Raw genomic sequence first — 27848 nt, 5'->3', positions numbered from 1 at the left:
TCAGCTTGCTCCGTCCCGTTTCCTCCCTCTCGCCTCTCATAGGACAGCCGCGTTCGCAAGGTCCCTCCCCCTCATCCCGATTTGGTTCCGCCCTTGGGGCTCTGCGCCCGGCCGAGAGGGGGCGCTGTGCGGGGAGAGAGCGGCCGCCGCTCTGTCTCGCCCCTCCCGGGACTCTATGGTGCCCCCCCCCAACACGGAAGCGCCTCGGCTGCGGGAGGCCCCGGCTGGCTCCGCGAAGGGCCCCGGCGCCCGGGCGCGGGAGGTGAGAGGCGGCGGCGGCGGGTTCCGGCCGGGCCGGGCCCCGGGGTCCCCGTCGCGAGCGGGAAGCGCCCCCCCCTAGGCGGCCCCTCCCTAGTCCCCCCGCCTGGGGCCCCTCCCCCCTCTGGGACAGCCCCTCCCCCGGGACCCCCTCCGGGACCCCCCCGGGACCCCCTCCCCCTCTGGGACCCCCCCGCCTTGGACCCCTCCCCCTCTGGGACAGCCCCTCCCCCGGGACCCCCTCCCCCCTCTGGGACAGCCCCTCCCCCGGGACCCCCGGGACCCCCTCCCCCCTCTGGGACCCCCCCGCCTGGGGCCCCTCCCTCGGGACCCCCTCCCCCCTCTGGGACAGCCCCTCCCCCGGGACCCCCGGGACCCCCTCCCCCCTCTGGGACAGCCCCTCCCCCGGGACCCCCCGGGACCCCCTCCCCCCACTGGGATCCCCCCCGCGTGGGGCCCCTCCCCCGCCTGGGGCCCCTCCCCCGGGACCCCCCGCCTGGGGCCCCTCCCCCTCTGGGACAGCCCCTCCCCCGGGACCCCCCGCCTGGGCCCCCCCTGGGCCCCCCCACTTGGGCCCCCTCCCCCCTCTGGGCCCCCCCGGGACCCCCCCGGGAGCCCCCACTTGGGGCCCCTCCCCCGGGACCCCCACCCCCCTCTGGGGCCCCTCCCCCGGGACCCCCCCGGGACCCCCTGCCTGGGACCCCTCCCCCGGGACCCCCCCTCCCCTCTGGGGCCCCTCCCCTGCCTGGGCCCCCTCCCCTCTGGGATCCCCCACCTGGGGCCCCTCCCCCGGACCCCCTCCCCCCTCTGGGACAGCCCTGCCTGCAGCCCCTCCCCCCAGGATCTCCTCCCCCCAGCACCCCCTTCCCCTTGAGACAGCCCCGCCTGCGGCCCCTCTCCCCGGCATCCCTTCCCCCCGGGACCCCCTCCCCCCAGCCTCCCCTCTGGGACACCCCCACCTGGGGCCCCTCCCTCCCTTCCCATGGGCACCCCTCCCCCCAGCAAGTTAAAGAAGTCTGGGCTGGATGAATGGACGGTAAGGTGGATAGAAAACTGGCTAGATGGTCGGGCTCAACAGGTAGTGATCAATGGTTCCATGTCTAGTTGGCAGCCGGTATCAAGTGGAGTGCCCCAAGGGTCGGTGCTGGGGCCGGTTTTGTTCAATATCTTCATTAACGATCTGGAGGATGGTGTGGACTGCACCCTTAGCAAGTTTGCAGATGACACTAAACTAGGAGTGGTTGATACGCTGGAGGGTAGGGATAGGATACAGAGGGACCTTGACAAATTAGAGAATTGGACCAAAAGAAACCTGATGAGGTTCAGCAAGGACAAGTGCAGAGTCCTGCACTTAGGGAGGAAGAATCCCATGCACTGCTACAGACTAGGGACCGAATGGCTGGGCAGCAGTTCTGCAGAAAAGGACCATGGGGTTGCAGGTGAACGAGAAGCTGGATATGAGTTAACAGTGTGCCCTTGTTGCCAAGAAGACTAACAGCATTTTTGGCTGTATAAGTAGGGGCACTGCCAGTAGATCTAGGGATGTGATCATTCCCCTCTATTCAAGATTGGTGAGGCTTCATCCAGGGGCGGCTCCAGGCCCCAGCACTCCAAGCGCGTGCTTGGGGTGGCAAGCCACGGGGGGCGCTCTGCTGGTCGCCGGGAGGGCAGCAGGCGGCTCCGGTGGACCTCCCGCAGGCGTCCCTGCGGAGGGTCCGCTGGTCCCGTGGGTTCGATGGAGCATCCGCAGGCACGCCTGCGGGAGGTCCACCTGAGCCGCAGGACCGGCGACCGGCAGAGCGCCCCCCGCGGTGTGCCACTGTGCTTGGGGCGGCGAAATGGCTAGAGCCGCCCCTGGCTTTATCTGGAGTACTGGGTCCAGTTTTGGGCCCCACACTACAAGAAGGATGTGGAAAAATTGGAAAGAGTCCAGCGGAGGGCAACAAAAATGATTAGGGGGCTGGAGCACATGACTTACAAGGAGAGGCTGAGGGAACTGGGATTGTTTAGTCTGCAGAAGAGAAGAGTGAGGGGGGATTTGATAGCTGCTTTCAACTACCTGAAAGGGGGTTCCAAAGAGGATGTGGTACCTGATGACAGAACTAGGAGGGTGGTGAAGCACTGGAATGGGTTCCCTAGGGAGGTGGTGGAATCTCCTTCCTCAGAGGTTTTTAAGGTCAGGCTTGCTGAAGCCCTGGCTGGGATGATTTATTTGGGGTTGGTCCTGCTTTGAGCAGGGGAATGGACTAGATACCTCCTGAGGTCCCTTCCAACCCTGATATTCTATGACCCCCTCCCCCCAGGGTCATCGTTCCACTGCCTCCCCTCTGGCACACTCCTACCTGGGGCCCCTCCCCTCCTTCCCATGGGAACCCCACCCCCTGGGATCCCCAACCCCCCTACAGTCATCTTCCCACCACCTCCACTCAGGGACACCCCCTCCCCCCATTTGTGACTCCAACAGAGACAGTCCCAGCCTGTGGTGCACCCCTTACCCCTCAGGGAACTCCCACTCACCCTGTAGGGACACCCCGAGAACACCCCCCAGAGAGAATCCCCCAACTGCCACTGGACCCCATTCCCAGTGCACTAGGGTCACCCCTTCTGACCCCCCAGCGCTCTGTGTGCTGCAGAAGTGAAAGGTCAGGTAGCTGAAGCCCAGCCACGAGGGTTTGGTTTTAAGGCAGTCCCCGAATTTACCAAACCTAATCAACAAGGAGTTGGAAAATCCTGTATTTAAATGGGAACCTCCAGCTGCCTGTGTCAGGATCCAAATCCTCCAAAAAGAGCTGGGAACTGGGGAGTGATACAGACTAGGAGCAAACATGAAATCATCCCGTGCAGTTCGACCATCCAAAGTATACGGCGTGCCCACAGCAAACCGCCAACAATGGGGCCAAGTAAGGTCTTGACCCTGCAAGGGGCTCTGCTGCGTGCCCACCTGGAGCCCTATTGAAGTCGCTGTGAGCTGCACCAGTGCAGAGGTCTTGCCTTAGTCTTAACAGTCATTTCAGTATGAAGAATCTGGTATGTTGTTACTAACCCAGGCAGTTAAATGCTGTTTCTAAATGCGTGTAGGGTTTTCACGCTACAATGACAGCACTATTTAAGAAGCCAAACTTAAAAATCGCGCCTCTGCCTGAATGTGTTTTTACCAGTATAAATACAAGTAACACGAAAGGGTCCTATAACCGAAAGAGATTAGAAGGAAGAAATGTTTTATTTTCAGTTTTGTTTTGTGCATTCAACAGCACATAACGTACAGCGGGGGTAGGCAACCTATGGCACACATGAGCTGATTTTCAGTGGCACTCACTCTGCCTGGGTCCTGCCCACCGGTCCGGGGGGGCTCTGCATTTTAATTGAATTTTAAAAGAAGCTTCTTAAACATTTTAAAAACCTCATTTACTTTACCTACAACAATAGTTTAGTTACATATTAAAGACTTATAGAAAGAGACTTTAAAAAACGTTAAAATGTATGACCGGCACACGAAACCTTAAATCAGAGTGAATAAATGAAGACTCGGCACAGCACTTCTGAAAGGTTGCCGACCCCTGCTATACAGTCAGACTTACTATTTTCCCCATGGAGAGAGAACTTTAAAAAAAAAAAAAAACTGTTATAAAACTACCACGTTAGGCAGGGGGAATTGGCAAGTGCAGCACCAGAAACTGCTTGTACTTCACTTCTTAAATCTGGCTGGATTTCATGTTGGTGTCCCTTTAGCCAGGGTATAAAACTCGGTGAGATTTCGGTGTTGTGTTAATTTGAAATGAAAGAACGTACCTTTGTATGTGACATGTGTTTTTTCTTATTAATGTAACAAGGTGATTGATCTCCAGATCTTTAAAGTGCAGAGTCCCTGACTAAGACTACATGCATCACAGACTCAGGGCACCTCATACACCCACAAAGCATCGCTGTGACTATAATGATACCAGACTGCTTTGGAAGTGTACTTACGTAGAATATTTGGGTGAATGCCTCTGTGTTACCACCTAGAGAGAGAGAGTTCTCCCAGTCTTGGATGAGACCTTTGGTGGCCAGCCCTGGTTACCTGTACAGTGTCCATCGACTTCCTATATTTAATGGCAAGGTTAACCATACTGGCAGGTTTGGGCAGGATCTGGCAGTACAACTGTCTCACCAGGCATGGATTGTTCATTGGATATAATACCTGTTTAGGTGTCCTGGCCGCCATCAGCGCCAGAGGAGCATTGTCTAGTAGCCAGATGTTTTGGGTATTGACCAGGGCTGTTGCACAGAATCCCCCAGCCCTTCCTCCCTGGTTACTTGTGGCTCTGTGGGGTTTTTAGCCAGGGCATTAATGTCTAGATTTGCCACACTACGAATGATGATTTTTAACCCTTTTGAAAACGAACCCGATACCTGGTCACCTTCCAGGTTCTGTATAGCTCTGCCCCTTTCTACTTATTTACCTTTACGTAGCCTCCCCTTCCCCGTCCAGACTCCTCCAACATTTTCACTCTAGTCTGCCTATATGTCAGTCTCTCAAACAATCACCTTCTTCCGCAGTTCCCCCCCGCCCCCAGCGAGTTTTCACTTCCCTGAACTCATCTGCAAGACTCCTACCCTTGCTAGACTGCCTGTATGGACCTTGTATAGAAAATCCGGGTAGTTGTTCCCTTTTCTTGATGCCTGTCTCCCCTTAATCTGTGATCTCCTCAAGGCAGGCACAGTTTCTGCTTGTGTTTATGAAAAGCAGCTAGCACATATGGGTGCTACCATAAAACACAATAATAATCACATGCTCTGTGCTGTCCTGTTGTGATTCTCTAACTTCTCAGGACGGAGTAGAAGCAAAGATGACTACAGCAGTTGTACCAGGCAGCCCTCTGCCGTCACAAGGGGACGGAAACGTTTATTACATCTTGACAGATGATTTTCCGTATGGCAGCAAGTGCTTTCCCTCCGGGAGCATGTGCTTCCTCAAAGAGAGGATGTATCTGCACAGTATCGCCTGTGGCACGACTTCCACTCGCTACATGAGGGTCACCATGCTGGATGACCATTCCATAGCCACTATTGAGGCAGAAATTCTTCAACCCGTGAATGAGGAGGAAGCTGTTTTCCTTCTGGCCATCAACAACCTCAATGAGCGCTTGAACTGTTTCCTGGACCGGTGTAGCCTTGAAGTAGCAGTGAAGGCTACAGTGGGCCAACCGGTGATAGTGGATCTCAACCAACAACTGTTCACTGGCACCATCCGCTATATTGGGAAGATCAGCAAGAGCCCTTTGTCCTCCCCACTCTGTCCATCCTACTTTGGGGTCGAGTTACAGGTAAGGTGATGCCTCCCTCCCCCTCCCCCACAGTTAACTTTATATAGGCCCAGCGTCTCAGCCCAATGGAAAGGGGTCTGGCTGAGGGGCGTGGACTTGCATTGCCTCCCTGTCACATCTTACAATCAAACCCCTCGGTCAGGAAAACAAATCTTGTTGCCCTGGAAGTGCTAGTTCTAATCATACCTCACTGAACATTTAGCCTTTTTATCCTAATAGCAAGGCCCTGGTCAGTATGCCTGGGATCAGAACTCCTGGGTTCTGTTGCTGGCTCTGTTCCAGACTCCCTGTGTGACTCGGGCTTCTCTGTCTCTTTCTGACTCAGTTTCCTCATTGTAAAAGTGGGGTGGGTCTGTGTTCTGATCCAGTATAACAGCTCTGTTGTTCTTATTGGGTTGGGTGGGTCTGTATTCTGGTCCAGTATAACAGCTCTGTTGTTCTTATTGGGTTGGGTGGGTCTGTATTCTGGTCCAGTATAACAGTTCTGTTGTTGTTCTTGGGTTGGGTGGGTACCTCATTTCTGACATGGGATCATGTCACTGTGCCAAGGGTCAGGTGGCTTCTCCTTGACTCGTCCCTGCCCAGAATATAATGTGCCTTTCTGCTGGTTCCTCAGGGTGACGGTGAAGGCAGAGGCCACAGTGATGGCACCTATAACGGCTCTGAGTATTTCAAGTGTAAGCAGAACTCTGGACTCTTTCTGCCGCTTAACAAAATCCAGTTTATCCCGGCGCTGGGCAGTGATCCAGCGAGAGAGGAGCCCAAACCGGATGTGGACGAGGTTGTTCCTGTAAAAGCCGGGGACACAATTGGCTTCTACCTGGATGATGTCTTCAGACAAGGCATAGCTATGGACGTGTACAAGGAGGGAACCCGGTGGTTTGTTAAAGTTTGCCCGGTAAGAGGAGCTTGCCTTTATTTCTCGTTGTTATCTTGTGGCCTGCCTTGTGGTAGGAGCCTTATCAATGTGCAAAATCAGTTCCTGCACACGGAGTGAAGTCTTTGTCTAGGGCAAACAAAACCATTTTGTCTTCCTGTGGGAGACTTTCCTCATCTTACCCCATCACTTACAGACCATTTAGCTGGCATAACCCTTTATTGCAGGTAGGGTGATCAGACAGCAGGTGTGAAAAATCAGAACGGGGTGTAATAGGAGCCTATATAAGAAAGAGACCCAAAAATCAGGACTGTCCCTATAAAATCAGGACATCTGGTCACCCTAATTGCAGGGGTTCTCAAACTGGGGGTTGGGACCCCTCGGGGGGTCGTGAGGTTATTACATGGGGGGGTCAAGAGCTGTCAGCTTCCACCCCGAACCCTGCTTGCCTCCAGCATTTAAAATAGTGTTAAATATATAAAAAAGTGTTTTTAATTTATAAGGGGGGGCGTCGCACTCAGAGGCTTGCTATGTGAAAGGGGTCACCAGTGCAAAAGTTTGAGAACCACTGCTCTGTTGCATTGTCTCTTACAGGAAGAAGAAGGCCCAGCAGATGTTTTCAGAGAGATCCCTATGGACTCTGTTGTGAAGGAAGGGCTGCTCTCCCCAGGTAAAGCACACAAGTACAGCCACCCCACCAGGGTAGAATGGGATTTGCTGTTTCTCCCCCCCTCCCCTTTTCTTTCACCTCATTCTCTGCCGTGTGGCTGACAAGGCTAAATGCAATGGAGGAGTTTGTTACGTTTTTAAAAGCATGATTTGAGGGCTGGAGGAAATGCCCAACAGTGAGAGACTTCGAGAGCTTTGTATATTTAGCTTATTGAAAAGAAGACTGAGAGGCGACCTGATTACAGTGTATAAATACCTTCCTGGGGAGAAAATACAGGGCACTAAAGGGCTCTTTGTCTGTTGGAGAAAGACAGAACAAGAACCAATGTCTGGAAGTTAAAGCCAGACAAATTCAAATGAGAAATAGGACACGGATTATTAACAGTGAGGGGATTAACCATTAGAACAAACGACCAAAAGGAAGCGGTGAATTCTCCAGAGCAGTATAAAAGGGCCATAGCTTGATTGAGAATCAGTCCCCGAGTTTCCTGACTCTCATAGGAACGTCCACACTGGGTCAGACCAGTGGTCCATCTAGCCCAGTACCCTGTCTGAAAGGGCAGCCAGTACCAGAGTTTAAGGGGGATTATACAGAACAGGGCAATTATGGGGAGAGCCCCCCGTCTTCCCCTCCCGGCTTCTGGTAGTCAGAGGTGTAATACATCCCCATGCACTATCTTGGCTAATAGCCACTGATGGACCTATCCTCCATTAACTCATCTAATTCTTTTTTTGAACCCGGTTTTACTGTTGACCGTCATAGCATCCCGTGGCAGTGAGTTCACAGGTTCATTGTATGTTGTCGGAAAAAGCCCTTCCTCTTGTTTGTATTAAACCTGCTTCCTATTAATTTCGTCTGGTGACCCCTGGTTTTTGTGATGTTGGAAAGGATAAATAACACTCCTCCAGTCGTTGTCTCCTCACCATTCATGATTTTATAGACCTCGATCATCTCCCACCTTAGGCCTCTCTTCTAAGCGGAACAGCCCTGATCTTTTCAGCCTCTACTTGTGTGGAAGCTGTTCCATTGCCCTTCTCTGAACCTCTTCCAGTTCCTCTATATCCTTTCAGTTCTTCTTAGCCTCCTACTCATAGATCAGGAGCAGGCGAACTTTTTGGCCTGAGGGCCGCATCCGGTTTCCAAAATTGTATGGAGGGCCGGTTAGGGGAGGCTGTGCCTCCCCGAACAGCCAGGCATGGCCTGGCCCCAACCCCCCATCTGCCCCCCCGCCCCTGCTTCTTACCCCTGGCACCCTTCCTCCCCCCCCGGGTCTCCTGCCCCAGCCACACACCCCCGCTCCCCATCCCCTGACGGCCACCCCCGGGACTCCTGCCCCATCCAACCCCCCCTGTTCCCTATCCCCTGATAGCCCCCGGATCCCCTGCTGCCTCATCCAACCCCCGCTCTCCTTCCTGACTACCCCCTGGTAGCCCTGCCCCCATTCAACCCCCCTGTTCCCTGCCCTCTGACCGCCCCAACCCCTATCCACCCCCCACCCCCTGACAACCCCCCTGAACTCCCCTGCCCTTTGTCAACCCCCCTGCTCCCTGCCCCCTTACTGCACTGCCTGGAGCACCAGTGGCTGGCGGTGCTACAGCCGCACCACTTGGCTGGAGCCAGCCCCACCACCGTGCAGCACAGAGCACCACATCAGGCCAGGTTCTGCAGTGGCACTGCCCCAGGAGTTCACAGCCGCGCTGCTCGGAGCCTTGCGCCAGCGGCGGGGCGAGCTGAGGCTGCGGGAGAGGGAGGGACAGCAGGGATGGGGCTGGGGGCGAGCCTCCCGGGGCAGGAGCTCAGGTGCCGGGCAGGAGGATCCCGTGGGCCGCATGTGACCCGTGGGCCATAGTTTGCCCACCTCTGTCATAGATCCACTTCTGAGAGGCACAGAAACACTAGGTTGTCTTGTTATTAGGAAAACAATGCTGCAGAATATTTGGTGACCACTTAGTCTAATGAACAAAGATAGACTTTCCACCCCAACTCTTGCCCAGGCTTTATTGTGTGTATTGTGAATTTTCAGTATTTGAGCCAGACGTGGCCCCGGGATCTCAGAGACAACTGAAGCGAGAGAGAAGCGGAAGTGGGGAGGAATTGGAAAGTGAAAACCAGTCCCTGGACGTGAACTCCATGGTACAGATCCCCTTAGGCAAGGGGAATCCAGTCTCTGGAATCATCCGCTGGTTGGGGTACCTGCCCGGTATTGAGCCCAAAATGGCAGGAGTTGAATTAGTAAGTAGCAAAATAATGTTTCTGTTCTCTAAGGGCACTGAGGTCAGAACTGGCAGGTCTTTTGGGGGTCATGAGCATGTCTGTTTCACAGCATGCCCTAGGTTAGGCTGCTAACGTTTCATACTGCTTAATTAAAGAGTCAGGGCAGATTAAGCAGGCCTCTCTTGCTGGGATCATGGATGGGAGAATACAGATACTGGTATGCAGACTTTCTTAGTGGAGGGAGAGTGGTACATTGGTGAGAGCATGGACCTGGGAGCCAGGACTCCTGAGTTCCGTTCCTAGCCCTGCTATTGACTCACTGTGTGAGCTTGGTCAAGTCTCCTCTCTGTCTTTTTCCCCATCTGTAAAATGGGATCATTCTCACCTGCCTGCAGAGGTGCTGTGAGGCTTCATTAGTTATTTGTGAAGTGCTTTGAGATCCTTGGACAACAGCTGCTGCTGCTGTTGGGATTTGGATTCATGAAATTCATTCTGTGCTGACAAAAGGGATTCACTGGTCTAAAATGTAACTAAACCCAATAAAAAAAAAATGGGTCAAAATAAGTATAAAGTTGTATGTAGTTGTCAGGTCATGAAATCCCATCCTAACATCAGCCCTAGAGCAGCCATCAGATATGTGCAACTCTGACAGTGTGATTTGTTTACTAGAGTGTTTGGTCACATGTAACATTTCAGATGATTGGGCCCTCTTGTGGCGAAATTGTTGCTGTTACTCTCTTTCCACAGCTGTGCTCACAAGCGCCGCTTAGTCAAACTTAGCGGCTTTCATAGAATATCAGGGTTGGAAGGGACCTCAGGAGGTCATCTAGTCCAACCCCCTGCTCAAAGCAGGACCAATCCCCAGACAGATTTTTGCCCCAATCCCTAAATGGCCCCCTCAAGGATTGAACTCACAAGCCTGGGTTTAGCAGGCCAATGCTCAAACCACTGAGCTATCCCTCCCCCCAACCTTTTTTCATTTGCAGACCCCCTAAAAAATGTCAAATGGAGGTGCAGATCCCTTTGGAAATCCTAGCCATAGTCTGTGGACCCCCAGGGATCAGCAGACCACAGGTTGAAAACCACTGATCTAACTCATTCCTCGAAAGCCTGGCCTGGAACTGCTTGTGGATGGATTTCTGTCCTTTTCACAGGATGAAGAGAAGGGGGTCACAGATGGCGAATGGCTAGGCACGCGCTATTTCCACTGCCCCCCGAAGCGTGGCCTCTTTGTGAAGCTTCAGTCATGCCAGCCCGACATGCGCTTCCAGTGTGTGAGCAGTGGCCTCCTGGACCCCAGCACTTGCAGTGAGTTCCCTTAGAAGCTAATGGCTCCGGCTAGGATGGGAGGGTCATATGTGGGTTGTCTTTGCTAGTCTCTGTGTTGAGGACCAGCATTTTGTGTAAAATTATAATTCTGAGAGTCCAAGGTGCCCCCCTCCATTCCCAGAGAATAGCCCTGATGTATCCTAGCACAACTAAATCTACTGCACTTTGTATTCCCCCGCCCGTCCCCATTCGAACTGACTCTGCGACTAATTTTGTTCTCTCGTCCTCTTTCTCATCTCTCCCTTCTCCTTTCACCTTCCATTTTCTCGTTTTCAAGCTATTAGTGGTAGAGGCAGGGGACTCCTCAGTTCTATTCTGACATTTGCCACTGACTTGCTGTGACCTTGGCATGTCACTTAAATTCTCTGTTGCCTAACTTTTCCCTTCTGTAAAATGGGGCTGATACTTACCAACTACACAGGGTTGTTGTCAGGCTAAAGCATTTGAGATCCTGCTGCTCTAATATCCCCTTACCACTTGCATCGCATGCTGTATCTGCCCTTCAGGAGGTTATTTGTGCTGCAATGGAATAGTTATGGGCCACCTGGAATGGTCGTATGACCACATTGGCATGGAGTGGAGGGTGTAGATCTTCGGGACAGAGCTGTGGACCCCACAGAATAAATGCTCCTGAGCCTTTACGCATGGAGGCCCAGCAGACCTAAAGGGCAGGGAAGTACAGATCACACATCATCTGCATCTTTGCTGCTTTCCTGAGCTAGAGAAGCACTCCTTCCCTCCCCTAGTATGGTTAGGCCAGCTAATCCATACCAAAGCCAAGCTGACAGGAATGGGCTGAATGGGCATTACAGCAGCAGCAGCCCTGAGAATCCCTCTAGCTTGTTGTTGGACACTTGCAGTGCAGAAGCATTTTCTAGGAATGCTTTACACAGAGATCCCATTATCTCAAGCTTACATTCAATTCGGTGTCAGGAAACTAGCTCCCTCCACTGTGGGCCCTTTCAGCGTCAGACGCTCGCTGGCAGGACGATGAGGATAGTACCAGCGGTGTGGATGGCAGGGAATGTCTGGTGGCTAAAAAGTCCAGCAGCCGAACAAGTGACCAGCGGATTGCCCAGAGGTTCCCTCTCATGCTGAGGTTATGGGTCTGTGCTCTTGCAGCAGATTATAGTGGGTAAGTGTGCCAAGCAATCAAGTCCCTGTCCCAGAGAGGTTACGGTCTGAATGCAGGGGTGGGTACAGTACAGAACAAACAGTGGGTTGTGACCTTTGTAGGTGGACTAGCCCCACAGGAAAGGAACAGGAGGGCAAAGCTGTCCCGAGGGCAAGGGGATGCTAAAGGCAGTTTCTGTTGTTTCTGTTGCAGGTAGGATGGATAGTCCTACGGTTCTGGCTAATTCTCCTCCTCTCAGGAATGGCACAGCCGTGCGTGTTTTACAAGGGCGCATGAGAGGGATTCAAGGCCACTGCAACTCCTGCTACATGGATGCTGCCCTTTTCAGGTAGGAGGCACTACTCTCCTTCAACCTCACGCAGAATGGCCTCTCTTGACCATCTCCCTCTGTTAAGTGAGGACCGTCATCCAGGGCTGATGGTCCTTACTGAGCGTCAAACCAGGCAGCTCACCAGGAGCACAGGGATGACACGTAATTTGCACAAAGAGTAGAACGTAATTGCTCTTTAATATAGAGATGCAGCCTAGAGATGACAGGTCCCAACCCCCAATAACCTGAAGGAGAAAGTTCTTAGATGCTAAGCACACACCATTTGTGTGTAACGAAAAATCATAGATTGCCACATTAGATTAGATTACTGGTCCTCACAAGTCTGGTATGTCATCTCAGGTAATGGCCAGAAACTGATACTTAAGAGAAACCTCTAGTAATGCACCTAGCTGATGGTATAATGTTGTACGTGGGGGAAAAAAATCCCTTGGTGACCCCCAGAAGCAGTCAGTTTTAGCCCTGAAGAATGAGATTTGATTATCTCACCCTGCCTAGCTACAAATGTTCCTAAATTAGTCAAGCCACAGGATTTCACTCATCCACAATTGATGGAAAACTTTCTCATTTCACGCTGCCACTTTCACGCATTCTCTCTTTCCAGTCCTTACATCTAAAAATTAATAGTAGCTTAGGTACAAAGTGATCATGACTTGATCGCATTTATAATGTCCAAGCGGAATAAAGTTCAGACCAGTAATATACACTTCTGCCTCGATATAACGCTGTCCTTGGGAGCCAAAAAAATCTTACCGCGTTGTAGGTGAAACTGTGTTATATTGAACTTGCTTTGATCCACTGGAGTGCGCAGCCCCCCCACACACCCCCACCCCGGAGCCTTGCTTTACCGTGTTATATCCAAATTCGTGTTATATCGGGTGGCGTTATATCGAGGTAGTGGTGTATATGTTTGGTGCTCTGAAAGGACAAATTTCACAAAGCTGAAAACAGTTATGAGTCACATCAGCCAGGAGGAAAAATGTAATCAGAAAGATGTGAATGATAATTGAGAGTTGTTTAAGAACAGTTTACTAGGTATTGAAAAAGCCACAATTGAGGAAGAAGGCAGTGTAAAAGGACACAAAGAGAAATGTATGGCCAGCAGAGTTAAGGAGTTTTTTAAATATGTTAGGAACGAAAAGAATCCTAACAATTATATTGGTCCATTACTAGCTGGAAATGGTAGAATTATCAATACTAATGCAAAAAAAGCCAGAAGTGTTCAATAAATATTTTCCTTTGTATTGAGGAAAAACAGATGACACAGTCATATCATGATGATGACACTCTTTCCATTCCACTAGTATCTTGGGAAGATGTTAAACAGCAGCAACGGAAGTTGGACTTTTTAAAATCAACAGGTCCAGAGAACTTGGATCCAAGAGTTTTAAAAGAGCTGGCTGGGGAGCTTGCTGGATTGTTAATGTTGATTTTCAATAAGTATTGGAACACTGGGGAAGTTCCAGAAGACTAAAAGAAAGATAATGTGCCAGTGTTTTAAAAGGGTAACGGGATCACCCAGGTAATTATAGGCCTCTCAATCAGACATTGATCCCAGGCAAGATAATGGAGCGGCTGATACAGGACTCGGTTAACAAAGAATTAAAGGAGGCTAGCATAATTAATGTCAATCAATATGTGTTTATAGAAAATAGATGCTGTCAAACTAACTTGCTTTTTGTTTGTTTGTTTGTTTTTTGATGGGATTAAAAGTTGGGTTGAAAATTTGTTGATGTAACACACTTCTCTAAGGCATTTGAATTGGTATTGCAAGGCATTTTGATTAAAAAAAACTTGAATGATATAAAATTAACATGGCACACATTCGGTGGATTAAAATCCCACTAACTGATAGGTCTCAAAATGTGTTTGTAAAAGGGGAATCATCATCGGGTGGGTGTGTTTCTAGTGAGATCCTGCAGAGATCAGTTCTTGGCCTTACGGTAATTTAACTTTTTTATCAATGACCTGGAAGAAAATACAAAATCATCACTGATAAAGTTTGCAGATGACACAGAAATTGGGGGTGTGGTAAATAATGAAAAGGAACAGTTACTGATATCGAGCGAACTACATTGTTTGGTATACTTGGGCACAAGCAAACAGTATGCATTTTAATATGGCTAAATGTAAATCTGTACATCTAAAAACAAAGAATGTAGGCCATATTTACAGGATGGAGGACTCTGGGAAGCAGTGACTCTGAAAAGATTCCGGGGTCATGGCGAATAATTAGCCGAATGTGAGCTCCCAGTGCAATGCTGTGGCCAGACAGGCTGAGATCCTTGGATGCATAAACAGGGGAATCTCGAGTAGGAGCAGAGAGGTTATTTTACCTCTGAATTTAGCACTGGTGCGACCAGCACTGGAATACTGTGTCTGGTTCTGGTATCCACAGCTCAAGAAGGATGTTGATAAATTGGAGATGGTTTAGAGAGAAGAGTCATGAGAATGAATAAAGGATTAGAAAGTATGCCCTATAATGTTGACTTGATGGAGCTCAATCTCTGTAGCTTATGAAAGAGAATGGTAATGAGTGAATTGATTACAGTCTATAAGCACACACATGAGGAACAAATACAGATGCTTCCCGACTTACACAAGCATTCTATTGTGGAACGCCTTGCGTAACTCGAATTTTGCGTAAGTTGGAAACATATACCTGACCATTACGCGCAAAAAAAAAAAAAAAAAAAACTCCTATTTCTAGCTTGTGGAACTTTTTCTGTATGTGCGGATTTGCGTAAGTCGGGTTTGCATAACCCAGGGGGCATCTGTACTTGGTAATGAGATCTTCAGTCTAGCAGAGAAAGGTCTAACATGAAACCAATGGCTGGAAGTTGAAACTAGACAAATCAGAGGTGTAAATTTTTAACAGTGAGGGTAATTAGCTACTCTATTGGAACAGTATTCCAAGGGTCATAGTGGATTCTCCATCACTGGCAATTTGTAAAGCAAGATTGGCTGGGGATTTTTTTGTTTTTTTTAAATGATCTGCTGTAGGAATTATTTTTGGGAAGTTCTGTGACCTGTGTTATGATAGGCTTGGAAGGACTAGATAGTTATTGAATAATTTTGGTATAAACGTCCATTTCACCGCACACTCCAACAAAAAAATATTTCCATTGATGATCATTGAAATTTACTGATAGGGAAAATAGGTAAAATGCACTTGAGAACTTCTTAGAGTTTGATTTAAGGATACCTACTGTGTGTGTTTTACCATGTGATGTTGATAATTTGTGTGTTAATGGTTATAACTTTAACGTCTTGAATCTCAACGTCTACTGTCACTAAATAATTGTCTGACCCCCCCCCCATTATTTCTTCCAACTGAAAATTCAAGTTGATAAAAATCAATATTTATTTTTATTTTTTGGTTTTTATTTCTTTATAATTTTGACAAATAAAATTCTGCCGAGCCTCACTATAGAGGAGGTCAGACAAGATGATTTCACTAGTCCCTTCTGGTCTTGGCATCTGTGACACTATAAATCTCTCTCTTTCGCCCTTAAATCTGTCCAGCTCTCTGCTGTGTATCATTTAAAACAAAAAACACTGTTATATTACCTGATTCCACTGTTACCAACCACTCTCTCTTCCCAGCCTCTTCTCCTGTACCTCTGTGCTGGACTCCATGCTTTTCAAGCCCTCCCTCCCACCCAACGGGCACGTCCAGAAGATCCTCCGGGATGAGATTGTGAATCCCCTCCGACGGTGAGTACTGTACGTAGGACTACTGGAAGCAGCAAGTCTCTCTTCTGTAATCTCCGTGCTGCTATCACCTCCTTCCAGCCGGAATTGGGTCTGTCACAGTTCAGATTAGGGCTGTCGATTAATTGCAATTAACTCCCATGATTAACTCAAAAAAATTAATCGCGACTAAAAAAAATTAATTGCAGTTTTAATCGCACTGTTAAACAATAGAACACCAATTTAAATTTATTAAATACCTTGGATGTTTTTCTACGTTTTCAAATATATTGATTTCAATTACAGTGCAGAATACAAAGTGGACAGTGCTCGCTTTATAGTATTATTTTTATTACAAATATTTGCACTGCAAAAATGATAGTAGTATTTTTCAGTTTACCTCATGCAGGTACTGTAGTGCAATCTCTTTATCGTGAAAGTGCAACTTACAAATGTAGGGTTTTTTTGTTTTGGTTACATAACTGCACTCAAAAACAAAACAATGTAAAACTTTAGAGTCTACAAGTCCACTCAGTCCTACTTCTTGTTCAGCCAGTCGCTCAGACAGACAAGTTTGTTTACATTTATGGGAGATAATGCTGCCAACTTCTTATTTACCATGTTATCTGAAAGTTAGAACAGGTGTTCGCATGGTGCTTTTGTAGGCAGTGTTGCAAGGTATTCACGTGTGGATATGCTAAACATTCATAGGCCCCTTCATGCTTCGGCCACCATTCCAGAGGACATACTTCCATGCTGATAACACTTGTTTAAAAAATAAAATAAAATAAGTTAATTAAATTTGTGATTGAACTCCTTGGGGAAGAATTATATGTCTCCTGCTCTGCTTTATCCACATTCTGCCATATATTTCGTGTTATAACAGTCTTGGATTATGACCCAGCACGTTGTTCTTTTTGAGAACACTTTCACAGCAGATCTGACAAAATGTAAAGAAGGTACTGAAGAAATTTCTAAAGATAGCTACAGCACTTGACCCAAGGTTTAAGAATTTGAAGGGCCTTCCAAAATCTGAGGGGGATGAGGTGTGGAGCATACTTTCAGAAGTCTTAAAAGAACAACACTCTGATGATACAGAACCTGAACCACCAAAAAAGAAAATCAACCTTTTGCTGGTGGCATATGACTCAGATGATGAAAATGAACGTGCATTGGTCGGAACTGCTTTGGACTGTTACCATCATCAGCATGGACAAATGCCCTCTGAAATGGAGGTTAAAGCATGAAGACACATATGAATCTTTAGCGCATCTGACACGTAAATATCTTGCAACGCCGGCTACAACAGTGCCATGTGAATGCCTCTTCTCACTTTCAGGTGACATAAACAAGAAGTGGGCAGCATTATTTCTGAAAATGTAAACAAATTTGTCTGAGTGACTGGCTGAACAAGAAGTAGGACTGAGTGGACTTGTAGGCTCTAAAGTTTTACATTGTTTTGTTTCTGAGTACAGTTATGTAACAAAACAAAAAAATCTACATTTGTAAGTTGCACTTTCACAATAAAGAGATTGTACTACTGTACTTGTATGAGGTGAATTGAAAAATACTATTGTGTTTTTTACAAAATATTTGTAATAAATAAATGTAAAGTGAGCACTGTACATTTTGTATTCTGTGTTGTAACTGAAATCAATATATTTGAAAATGTAGAAAACATTCAAAAATATTTAAATAAATGGTATTCTATTATTTTTTAACAGCATGATTAATTGCGATTAATTTTTTTAATCACTTGACAGCCGTAGTTCAGATGCCTCTGAGACAAGAAGTATCCTAGAGATTCATGTCTCTTGGCCAACTCTGAAGTTTTTCTGCTCTTCCTTCCCACTTATATTAACCCAGCAAATGCTGAGATTGTGGATTTCCTTTGCTAAATGCTGCTGCAAAGTCCCAGGCAGGAGAAGGCTGCCTGTGGCCCTCTGGAGGGGTCAACAGAGAGCTTGGGAGTGGTGGTGACAAGCCACATCCTGCTCTCCTGGGCCAGAAGGGAGGCTGTCATGACTCATGGTTGAAGGTGAGAAGGTTAAAGAAGGGATCCCGGGGTTCAGAGGTCTCAGTCGAGGTGTTGTGGGAGAGGGGAAGAAATGTACAATTAAAGGCTGGCCCCCCTGCACTGTCACATGAAGGACTTTGATTTAATCTGTTGCCCTGATTTCTTGCTCCCAGGGCTGGGAGTGATGCTGATAAGGGAGCAAAGTCTCCAGGGAGCAAGTAATCCATGTTGCTTAAACAGCTGGCTCATAGAAATACTGAACGGCTCCAAAGGGTTACCTGTGCACCGCCAGCCTGTAAGGCTGGTGACTGAAACAGGGCCTTGCGGAGGGTAGTGAGTATCCACTGGCCTTCATCAAGGATATTTGGCCCACTCCTTCCCTCCCCCAATGCTCATGGGGCAGGAATGTTTTGTTCAGCGCTGCTTGTGGTCCAGCCTCTGGCGCTGACTTCTTGCCTTTTGGGAGGGTGCATCTTGACTTGGATTTTGGCAGGTGGGCTCCATGCTTCACCTGCTGTATTTTCTGCCCCTGAGATGTAAGTTTGCCGATGCACAGAGAGCTCATCCCCAGCTTCCCCTCATTCCCAGGAATGGCTTTGTTGACGCTAGTAGCGTGATGCACCTAAGGCAGCAGTTGACGGAGAAGGGCCAGTGTTCGAGCTTTGCCACGTCTGAGAAAGGTAATGTGCTCTCTGCAGATGTCTTACATCAGAGTGGTCTCTCTTATCTTCCCCTTTTCCAGTCAGGCAGCCCCGCAAGCTGGTTTCCTGTCTGCCCCCAGAACGCTTGTTTTTAAATAAATGTCCTGCTACCTGGAGAATTCCTCAGACGTGTCCGCTTAGGTTTGGCCATGCAGGAAGGTTCCCCAAGTATGATGGAAAGATTGGAATTGCTAGGTTCCTTGCTGCTGGCCTGTTGCTCAGAAGAAACCACCACCAAAGCAGAATTTGCCCAAGGGGGGTTTTTATCTGACCCACTGGTTTGTATTTGCAGTCTGCAGTTAAACTCTGTAGGCCCTACTAGGGGCGTTAACCATGTGGTTTTTGCAAGATTCCACGTCTCCTCATTACATTTTGCTCACCTAAATTCCTCTGCAGATTCAGTCGGATAGAGATTCTTCTTCTGCATTTGTTGTTGTTAGTTGTTATGCATGTTTGAACAGTTACCACATTCCCATCCAGAAGTAGACAGCCTTCTGTCTCTGCCTTGCCTCGGGGATAGTATTTGTAAAGTGCTTTAAGATCTGCAGATGAAAGGAGCTGCAGAATGCCAAAGGATTATTGAAATACCCAGATGCTGTCATCATGGCTGTATAAACATTAAAAAGTAGAAGTTACAGTCCATCTTCTGCTCTCATGTCCCGTCATTTACTGAACAGCATTTTTGTTTCATCTGTTTGATATTTTCTTGTATCTTGGCCAACGACACCCCAGATTTTTGCTCTTTGTTCCTCCAGTTTCCAGCACTGCCCCTGGTTTCAGTGTCCATTAATGAATTTGGTGCTAGCAGTAAATATTTATCAAGATCTTTCTCCCCCCGCGTTTGAGTGCAGATGAATGGAGTAAATGTACCTGTGATGCATGAATGTGATTTTTCCCTCAATATAGCAAAGAAATCATTCAGCAGTGAAGGAGTTAAGAGAAATGTGTCCTTTTACCAGGCTTCTGTCCTCTCCTTCTCCCCTATCTCTCTGCGTTGACGCTGACCATAGAACTTTCAAACTATGAAACTAACCAAGTGTTTTCAGCTCCTAATCAGGCCAGCGCCATACCTGGGGTGAGAGAGAAGCAGCTCAGTGTCAGGAACACCAGCCCATAATTGACGGTGCTGTTTCCTTCCTGGAGGAGGCGGGACAGGAAGTGTGTTGGCTTGGCCTGAACTGTGATTTCCCTCAACTTTCAGACCCCGAGGAGTTTCTCAATCTCATCATGCATCACATCCTGGGAATTGAGCCACTACTGAAACTGCAGTAAGTTGACATCTCTCTGTGATCTTACTGATGCTGCACACGTTTGAGACTGGGGAGGGAAGGAGGTGACTTGGTTTGTTAGATAAGGCCTGACTGGATTGGATCAGTGAATTTCCCTTGTTCGTGAAGGAGATGGAAAAGTTTGTGCCCAACTATTCTCCGCTGTGCCCCTGAATCACGTTGTGATCACGCCTGCCCATCACATTGTGGTCATATTCCAGGAAGGACAGTACCTGGAAGATGATACTTATAAATCATTCCCAGATGTGCCACCTTCAGGGAGTGATCAGATGCATAGAGTAATCCCTGGATAGGGTCAATGGTGGCATGAGAAACACAGGGCTTGTCTTCCTAGTCTTCGATGCGTTGGCTGTAGAGTAGTATAGCAGATACCTCTGAAGAGTCTGGTGTTTCCAGGCTGCCAAATTAGCAGAGAGCCTAGAGCTCCCAAACAGGGAATCCACTGAATTTAGTCCCAGAGGAGATTCACTTAGTGTGAGGACTCCCAAAAATAGCTGCATTGTTCAGGAGTTTAGACCTGGGTTGCCAGCTTTGTGGGTTCCCCGTGGAGGAATGTGCAGTGGCTTGTATCATGGAGCTACTCAGAAAAGCAGTGGATACAAAGAAGCCTGTCTCGCTTCACTCCAACCCTCCTGCCAGGGAATCCTTTCTATGCTGCTTCAGGGGAGCACAAGGATCCTGGAGGATCTTTCATGTATAAGTTGCCTTGGGAATGCAGCCAGCTTTGCTTTGCAGTTTTCCATGCGGCTGGATCACAAAACTGGCATCTTATAACTCAGATCTAGGAATCTTCTGGTCACACTGTAAAACAGCTGACTTACAAGAAAATCAGTGTGTCTTCATTTTTAAATTAAAGGGGAAAAAACGTGTGTCTGGCCCACCCATCGCAGAGGAGCAAAATGCGAGTGAGAATAATACTTGGTCGGTATCCGTCACCCATCACATTTGTTGGGTGTTTCTGGATGGTAAATGCTTCGTTTTTTGAAAGCTAGAGCTGGGAGCCCCTTAGTGCCAGGGTTGGAGGCTGTCCTAGAACTAAAAGGCTGTGTCCTGTGAGAGCGCCGCCGTCCAGGGCACCCCGGGTACGTACATAGTGCAGAGAGGCAGCCCCAGTGCCCTGACTCTGGAACGTTGCTCCCAGATCTGGAGGCCAGAAGGAGCAGGAGTGTTACTGTTACCAGATATTCATAGACAAGCAAGAGGGGCTGGTCGTGCCAAACGTGCAGCAGCTAGTGGAACATTCCTTCCTGTCTTCCAATCTCAAGCTAGTGGAGGTGAGTGCAGCTACCCTTTTCCTCCTCTGTCTTTCGCGTCCGCCTTCGTTCCCTGCCCCATGCACACGACTTGTTCGAATGTTTTACTCCCCATCTCCACAGCAAGGCTGGCGAGGGGCTTTATGCAGCAGAGCCCCCCAGCACACCGCCAGAACCGGAGGGGTGCAGTGGAGAACATGAAAGGGGGTATGGACACTTCACAGATAGTGGGCTGTGGAGAACCTGAGTGGAGAAGGTGTCATCCAGCTGCTGGGTTGGGGAGCAGGTCCAAGAGGGGGTTATGTGGGTGGGGCAAGGCGTTGTCTCCCCATATTTGGTGACTTGCTTTTTTTCTCCCAGATCCCCTCCTGTTTCATTATCCAAATGCCACGGTTCGGGAAGGAATATAAAATGTTCAGCAAAATCATTCCCTCCCTGGAGCTGGACATCACCGACCTGCTGCTCGACAGTAAGTTCCTGGGCACTGGGGATTCTGGGGCTGTCTTGCCCACGTTAGCGCACACGTGCTCGTTTGGATCCAGGTGGCGAGGCTGGCCTAGCTCGGGTGTAAGCAGTATGGTAAGTGTCATACAACCACTGCTGACATTTGTGTTCCCACTGCAGGTCCCCGGGAGTGCTTTGTGTGCGGGGACGTAGCCACCGAGGAGTGTTCCGAGTGCTTCAAAGACAAGATGTTTGCAGTTACGGGGATGAAGCAGTACTGCAAGTCCTGCTGCAGACAGGTATCCAGTTTCCCCCTCCGTGTGTTTACTGATCCCCCAGGAGGCAGATCACAGACCGAAACCTCTGCCTTCCCTTGCGTTCCCTGCAGCCAGTCAGGTGGGAGGCTCCTTCCTGAGCAGACCAGCACTGCTGACTGGATCAGCCACTCAGGGTAGTTGCTGCAGGATCATGAACTTGCACATACATGGCCCCTCATCCATAGGGACCCCATGTGCTTTACCACGCTGGGGCCCTGATTCTGGGCAGGCTCTGAGGGAAGAACCTTTCCACTTCCTGCAGCACCCTCGCTTCTCCTTAGAGGTCCCCATCCAAGCAGTCTCCTGGCACATGGGAAAGACCCAGGTGAGGAACTGAGTGGAAAGCAGGTGACCGCAGAACAAATTGGTGACCGATTGCCAGCCTGTCCTCAGACACCTCCTCTTTCCCTTTAGGGTAGGTGTATATAAAGTTGTGATAGCCCTGATGACCCACCAGCACCCCCTATTGTCTGTCCCCAGGCTCATTCTCACTACCAGCGCAAAGCGCACAGGCCAACAAAACTGCATGTCCCTGAGGAGTTTCAGAGCAGGAGCCACATGGACAGCCCCCGAATCCCGCGGGAGAGGATGGAGCTCTTCGCAGTGCTCTGCATAGAGACCAGTCACTACGTCTCCTTTGTGAAGTACGGGCCGGAGAAAGAGGACTGGCTGTTCTTCGACAGCATGGCTGACAGGCACGGTGAGGAGGGGCTCTGCTCGGAGGGGAGGCTGGTCGGCCCTTTGCACCTGGACGACCCTGTGCAGGAATTGCAGTCCCAGCGCACAGCGGTCATGAGTAATTTCTCCACAGATCTGTAATGTAAAACAGGAGGCCTGTGTGTCCGAACTCCACAGGGTCCGTCTGCTGGGAAGCATGGAAAGGTGTCACTTCTTCAAACATAGCGTTTTACAGGGAGTTTAATGCTGGTGAATGGTGCTGGCTTGACAGCTCTGGGGACTGACAGCCTCTGTGTAAGTGTAGAACAGGTAGTGACCAGGCAGGCTGCCCCCTCCACTGCGCACCAGTGCTTCAAACCTCAGCTAGAGGGACTTTTTCTAGGGGTGCAAAGACAGCTCAGTCACGGCCGAGTCAGTCCGTGGCCTCTCTGCTGACCCTGCTGACTGGGGCCCAGTTAATGCCACTTGCCCTAGTGTTCCTTTGTGCTGTAGACACCTGTCCCCTGGGAACTGAGATTTGGGCTCACCCCTCCCCTCTTCTCTCTCATATTCAGGTGATGAGAATGGCTTCAACATTCCCATCGTAACGCTGTGCCCTGAAGTTGCCAAGTACTTGCAATTGCCAGTGGCAGCGCTGGCTATGGAGCAGCCCCGGGACATGGAAGGCGTGGCCAAACGCCTCTTCTGTGATGCCTACATGTACATGTACCAGAGCAAGAAGATGGCACTTTACAAATGACCCCAGCCTGGGCTGGGAGAGACCCTGCTGCTCCCATGCAGAGCAATGAGACACTGGAAATGGGGGCTTGTTCAAACCAGACAGTAGCTGCCTGCAGCTGCTAATAGAGAAAACCCAGCCAGAGTCCAGGTCAAGTGACCTTTCAGCTTTGCCTCTGCTAACCTCTTCCGAAGTCGAGTGTCAGACTGTTGATAAGAGCAGCATTCGGTGGTGGAAAGCCTGTGGCCGGCATTAGCCGAGGGACAGTTTGGACCTTCTGCAAATCCAGACTCAGAACCAGTTTACACTTTTACATATCCTGAGTAAGAGAACTTCACCTTCATCCCATTCCCCTGTCCACACCCCGGATTTCCATCATCCTTCCTTCTCCAGACCCTCTCTACGGCTCTGGGCTCACCAGAACCCCTCCAGCCTTTCATTCTCACAATTAACTCTTCCCCAAAGCTCAGGAATCAGGAAGCCCAAGTCAAGGCATGGGCTGTGACTCTCCAGTTTTCAACAGAGCACAAGAGAACTGCACTAGGCCTCTGGGTGACATCTCAGCTCATCGGCTTCCTGAATGTAAATGCAAAAGCGCCTTCTAAATGGTCAGGAATCAAACCTCTCAGGAAGGGAATTTTGCGTAGATCTTCACTAAATTCTGGGGTATGTGACTATGATCCTGAGGTCCCAGTAACAGGCCGTTCTGAACCTCCCCATTCCCTGGATGCAGACCTGCACTCCCTTATTTAGACCTCCCTTGTGTTCCTTTACTCCCCCTGTTCAGCACTAATTTCTCTGACACTCTGCTTAACATCAGTAGCACTTTCTGATGGAAGTCCCCTCTTTTTAGACATGACATTTGGCTCAAGACTTGAAGCTTTGTCTCACTGTTTCAAGCCGCACTTTGAACAAAAATATAATTTTAAGAAGAAAACTGGGGCAGATACAGTCAAAACCAGCATAGGAATGTCCTCCCCCAAAGGCTGCGAGATTGCTCGGAGCGTGTGGCTTTCTAGCTGTAGCTCATCATTTTAAAGCTCATTGTTCTGGTTTCCTGAGGCGCATGTGGAACAGCGATAACCAAACAAACCTCCCAGAAAAAATGCTTTTTAAAAATGAACCTGTTCAGGTTTTCCACCCGTAACAGGACTACGGTGAGGGTATGTTTGGGGGGAGTTATTGGCTTTCAACTTCTTTAAAACAGCCAAGTTAACCTTTGCAAATCTGGTACTGAGCCTGCTGCAAAGTTTCTGTTCTCCTAATGCTGGTAGGAGGCCCCTAGGAGAGTCATGGACCCAGGTTGCCCAAACGTCATCCAACCAAAGTCTACATGGACAACTTGTCAAGAAGCTGAGGGGTGTCCAGAATGGGTGTAGAACAGGTAGCTGATTGCAGCTGTTCTCTTTTATACATGGGGTGTGGCAGCGGCAACTCACAGCATGTAACACTGTCTTGATCTGAGTGACCTGTCTGTGTGGGTCAAGCTGGAACATTGTGTCTTGTCTATGGGCTGCCCCTTTCCAGTACAGATGGGAGAAATCATGGTGCATAGCATAACGGGCTGCATTTAGCCCATCTTTGGCCACCCTGTTATTAACCAGTTCCGTATTATAACAGTCTATTGAGTTAATATGCCAGTTTGAAACATGGTGTTCTGTTTCCATATGGTTTCAGCTGTTGGGAAAATTATCCACATAATGAACTTGGATTTGCCGAAAGGCCTGGAGAACTAGAACAAATGCTGTTATCTTAGCTGGCTTTCCAAACACGCACAGAAACCAGAGTTACGTTGACACAAGCCAGGAAGTTCAGAGTGCGGCTGATGCCCCTTCTCAACTCAAAAGCATCATCCTTGGGGGCTGATCCTGACCGGTGCTGGGCACCTATAATTCCCATTGCCTTGGGGCTTGTGGGTGTTCTTCCCCTCTCCGCATCGCCTGCTATTTAAATCCATGTTAGATCCTGTGTATGCACCGTGCCTGGGAGCGAAGCTTTTGCGGTTTCTAAGGTAACAGTAATAGTATTAGTTTAGTGTTGTATGGTACATGGGCTCCAGGAGTACAGGAGGTTTGAAAGCCTCCCGCGGATCCCGGCCCCAAATATCTTCTCCCGTATAGCTGGCTTCAGTTAACATATCAGGTACTTGTTCTCCAGGTGCCCTGTGCTTCTCTTGCCTCTTAGCTGGTCTTGTATGAACCTCAAGATCCTCCACTGACTCCCAGCTCCACCACGGCTAATTCGGTGCTTCTGTCTGAAGAAGTCAGGAGAGCTTTGGGCCACAGGACTCCCTCAGCAATGGGATTCCTTTAGCCAGCCCACCTCCTCACTTTTATCCTTCTTGCTCATTGCTTCCTGTCTCTGACAGGAAGATCAAACTTCCTTAAAGTGTTGGTTGCTGGGTTCTCCCGCTCTCTAATGCGAACTGACCTGCTGATCTTGCCATGACTAATGCCCTGTTAACTATAGAGCTGTAGAAACCTTTCTCCGCTCTCTTTCAAAGCCATGATTAGCTGTTCAGGCCCAAGTTGGTTTTCTCCATATGACGTCTCTTAACAGCTCTGGCCTCTTTTCTCAGGTATCGCATGGGCCGGGGTTCTGTGTCTCAAGGAGCCATCCTGTGGTTTCTTAGGGTGAGAGTTAGCTCTTCTGGGATTTTACAGTGTAAATGGTAACTATCAGATGATTTTTACTTCAGATATTTATGTGATTTGTTTCTCTTTATATTTCTAAGCACAAGACACCTTTTTTTAATTGTCAGAAGCACTGCCTTCTTGACATGACGTAGCTTCTGCACAGGGGACAGAGCAAGCCATGCTTTCTAAAAGAGCTGATCCAGGGCACATCCCTAAGCTCTGTAGAGTTTCCACTGTTTCCTCCCCCCACCCCCAATACTGCAAAAATACCAAAGCAGCTTTCAGCACTTTTGAAATGAATTTCTCTGATCAGGACAATAGTGGGATGCACAAATCCAGTTGGATTTCCCTGCATTCATCATGCATTAGGAGCGTCCATCAGTAAATCTATGCCGTATCCTAAAAACTAGAGGTTTCAGTGCCAAAACAAGTGGAAGCCATTCATTTTTGCCTATGGATGCTGCATGGTTTGTGACATGTCACTAGTTTGTAATGCTGGGAAAATCCAGACTCCGGATATCAGATTGACTTCACTTGGAGTAACCCAGTCACTGCTCTGATGCTTGATAAGTCAGACAGGAATAATGTGCATTAGCCTCTCTCAGTGCTTCCTCTGTAGTATATTGCTTGGTTGATGTTTTCTGTACTGTTTAAACCTCTGTATATTTTACAGATTTGTTTCTGTTCTTTGTTTCATGCATAAGTCTCTTCTTTTAGTGGTTTCTGTAACTTTGCCTTAAACTGATTTGGGGAGGAGAATACGCGGTCTGTTTTCTTCCAGGCAATGCGATTAATTATACCAGTTCAATTTGAATGTCTTCTAATAAAGCCATGGGCCTGTGTTTGTTCTTCACTGAGCCGTTGTTCCAGGGTAGGGCTAAGGGGGACATGTTCTCCCCTATTGGTGAGAGCGCAGCTGGAGTCAGAGCAGGAGCTCTTCCCTCTCCACTCCTAGTGTGTTTGGGTGATTCAGGAACCCAGGCTCTCAAGCGAAGTGTAGGCATCTGACAGTCTGGAGATGACAGCTAGGAGCCCTATGTGTGTCAAACTCCCCAGACTAACGGCCACCCTGGTCTTTGTGAATAACCCTGAGCAAACTGGCTGTATCTAAGGGTTCAGAGGGGTCAGGGATTAGGAAGCAGGAGGAGATGATGGACAAGGAATTGGCGTGGCAGGGTGGGGTGTAGAAGACTTAGGAAAAAAGAAGGAAAATACAGGGCTGCTGAAGGGACAGGAGGCTGGAGGGGACTCTGAACAGGGCAGGAGACTGTGTGGGACAGGGTGGAGGACCCGGTCAGGAAAAGCTTTCCCACCACCTGGTGAGCCTACCTGTGCTGGTGCTTAGAACAGTTGGGAGAGCGCTCGCTGGGGAATCCTAGAGCAGTTCTCCAGGTGATAGGAAGAACCCAGCTGGGGCCCCTCCCCTTATTGTTCTGGCTCCTGCTCTCCAGGGGAGGGGGGTGGCTTTGCTTCTCAGACCCCTTGCGTCTGCAGGGTGAGCCTATCCAGCTGGGCTCCAGGTGTGAGTTAGTGCTAGGCCTGTTCTTGCATTCATTGGCGCGTCCCTTCATGCATTACAGCCTGAGCCTGGACCTCATACTGATGCTGCTTCTGCCCCCTACTGCTGGAACCCTTTTCTTTCCTCCCGCTTTCCCCCAGCTCCATTCCAGTTGCTATCTTGCTGGTGGGTCCTTCAGCCCTGCTGGATAGCAGGGAGCACCACTGTGGGCTGAGGGGCTCATCCCCTGCCGGGATCCCCTATTACTGCCACATAGCTATTGGCTCAGTGCCGTCCTGACTCCTCTTTGGAGCCCTCCTTCTGCCAGCCAGGCCTCCACCCCCATCCTGGGTCAGCTGGTGAGCCTTCCCGCCCGCCGTCCCCACTTCCTGACATAGGGATGCAGCAGTGGCTGGTGTTGGCCTTGCATCAAGCCTAGGAGCAGATCCCCACGGGGTGTGGCCTGGGGGCAGCCCAAAGCTCTTTA

The 27848-nt window shown here is 49.3% G+C and overlaps 1 protein-coding gene across 1 annotated transcript; it reads left to right on the top strand.

The window, feature by feature from the left end:
• The first annotated feature begins 120 nt into the window (after nucleotides 1–120).
• On the top strand, nucleotides 121–26705 carry LOC123363874 (ubiquitin carboxyl-terminal hydrolase CYLD-like). The gene is made up of 15 exons (XM_045005390.1): nucleotides 121–262; nucleotides 5070–5564; nucleotides 6181–6462; nucleotides 7036–7111; nucleotides 9135–9343; nucleotides 10480–10633; nucleotides 11982–12117; nucleotides 15724–15834; nucleotides 18416–18507; nucleotides 19730–19796; nucleotides 20959–21091; nucleotides 21431–21539; nucleotides 21695–21813; nucleotides 22312–22531; nucleotides 23064–26705. Exons 1-15 carry the CDS (start codon nucleotides 176–178, stop codon nucleotides 23246–23248), a joined length of 2475 nt encoding a protein of 824 aa, XP_044861325.1. The 5' UTR covers nucleotides 121–175; the 3' UTR covers nucleotides 23249–26705.
• Nucleotides 26706–27848: the final 1143 nt, after the last annotated feature.

Source organism: Mauremys mutica, chromosome 2, assembly GCF_020497125.1.
Source record: "Mauremys mutica isolate MM-2020 ecotype Southern chromosome 2, ASM2049712v1, whole genome shotgun sequence".
NCBI classification, from domain to species: Eukaryota; Metazoa; Chordata; order Testudines; family Geoemydidae; genus Mauremys; species Mauremys mutica.
This window is presented reverse-complemented; position numbering and strand designations above follow the sequence as displayed.

Coding starts and splice junctions, on each gene's coding strand:
- LOC123363874 (XM_045005390.1), top strand. CDS start 176: ATGGTGCCCCCCCCCAACACGGAAGCGCCTCGGCTGCGGGAGGCCCCG. Junction 10,634..11,981: donor CCTGGACCCCAGCACTTGCA/GTGAGTTCCCTT, acceptor TTTCTGTTGCAG/GTAGGATGGATAGTCCTACG. Junction 22,532..23,063: donor CAGCATGGCTGACAGGCACG/GTGAGGAGGGGC, acceptor TCTCATATTCAG/GTGATGAGAATGGCTTCAAC.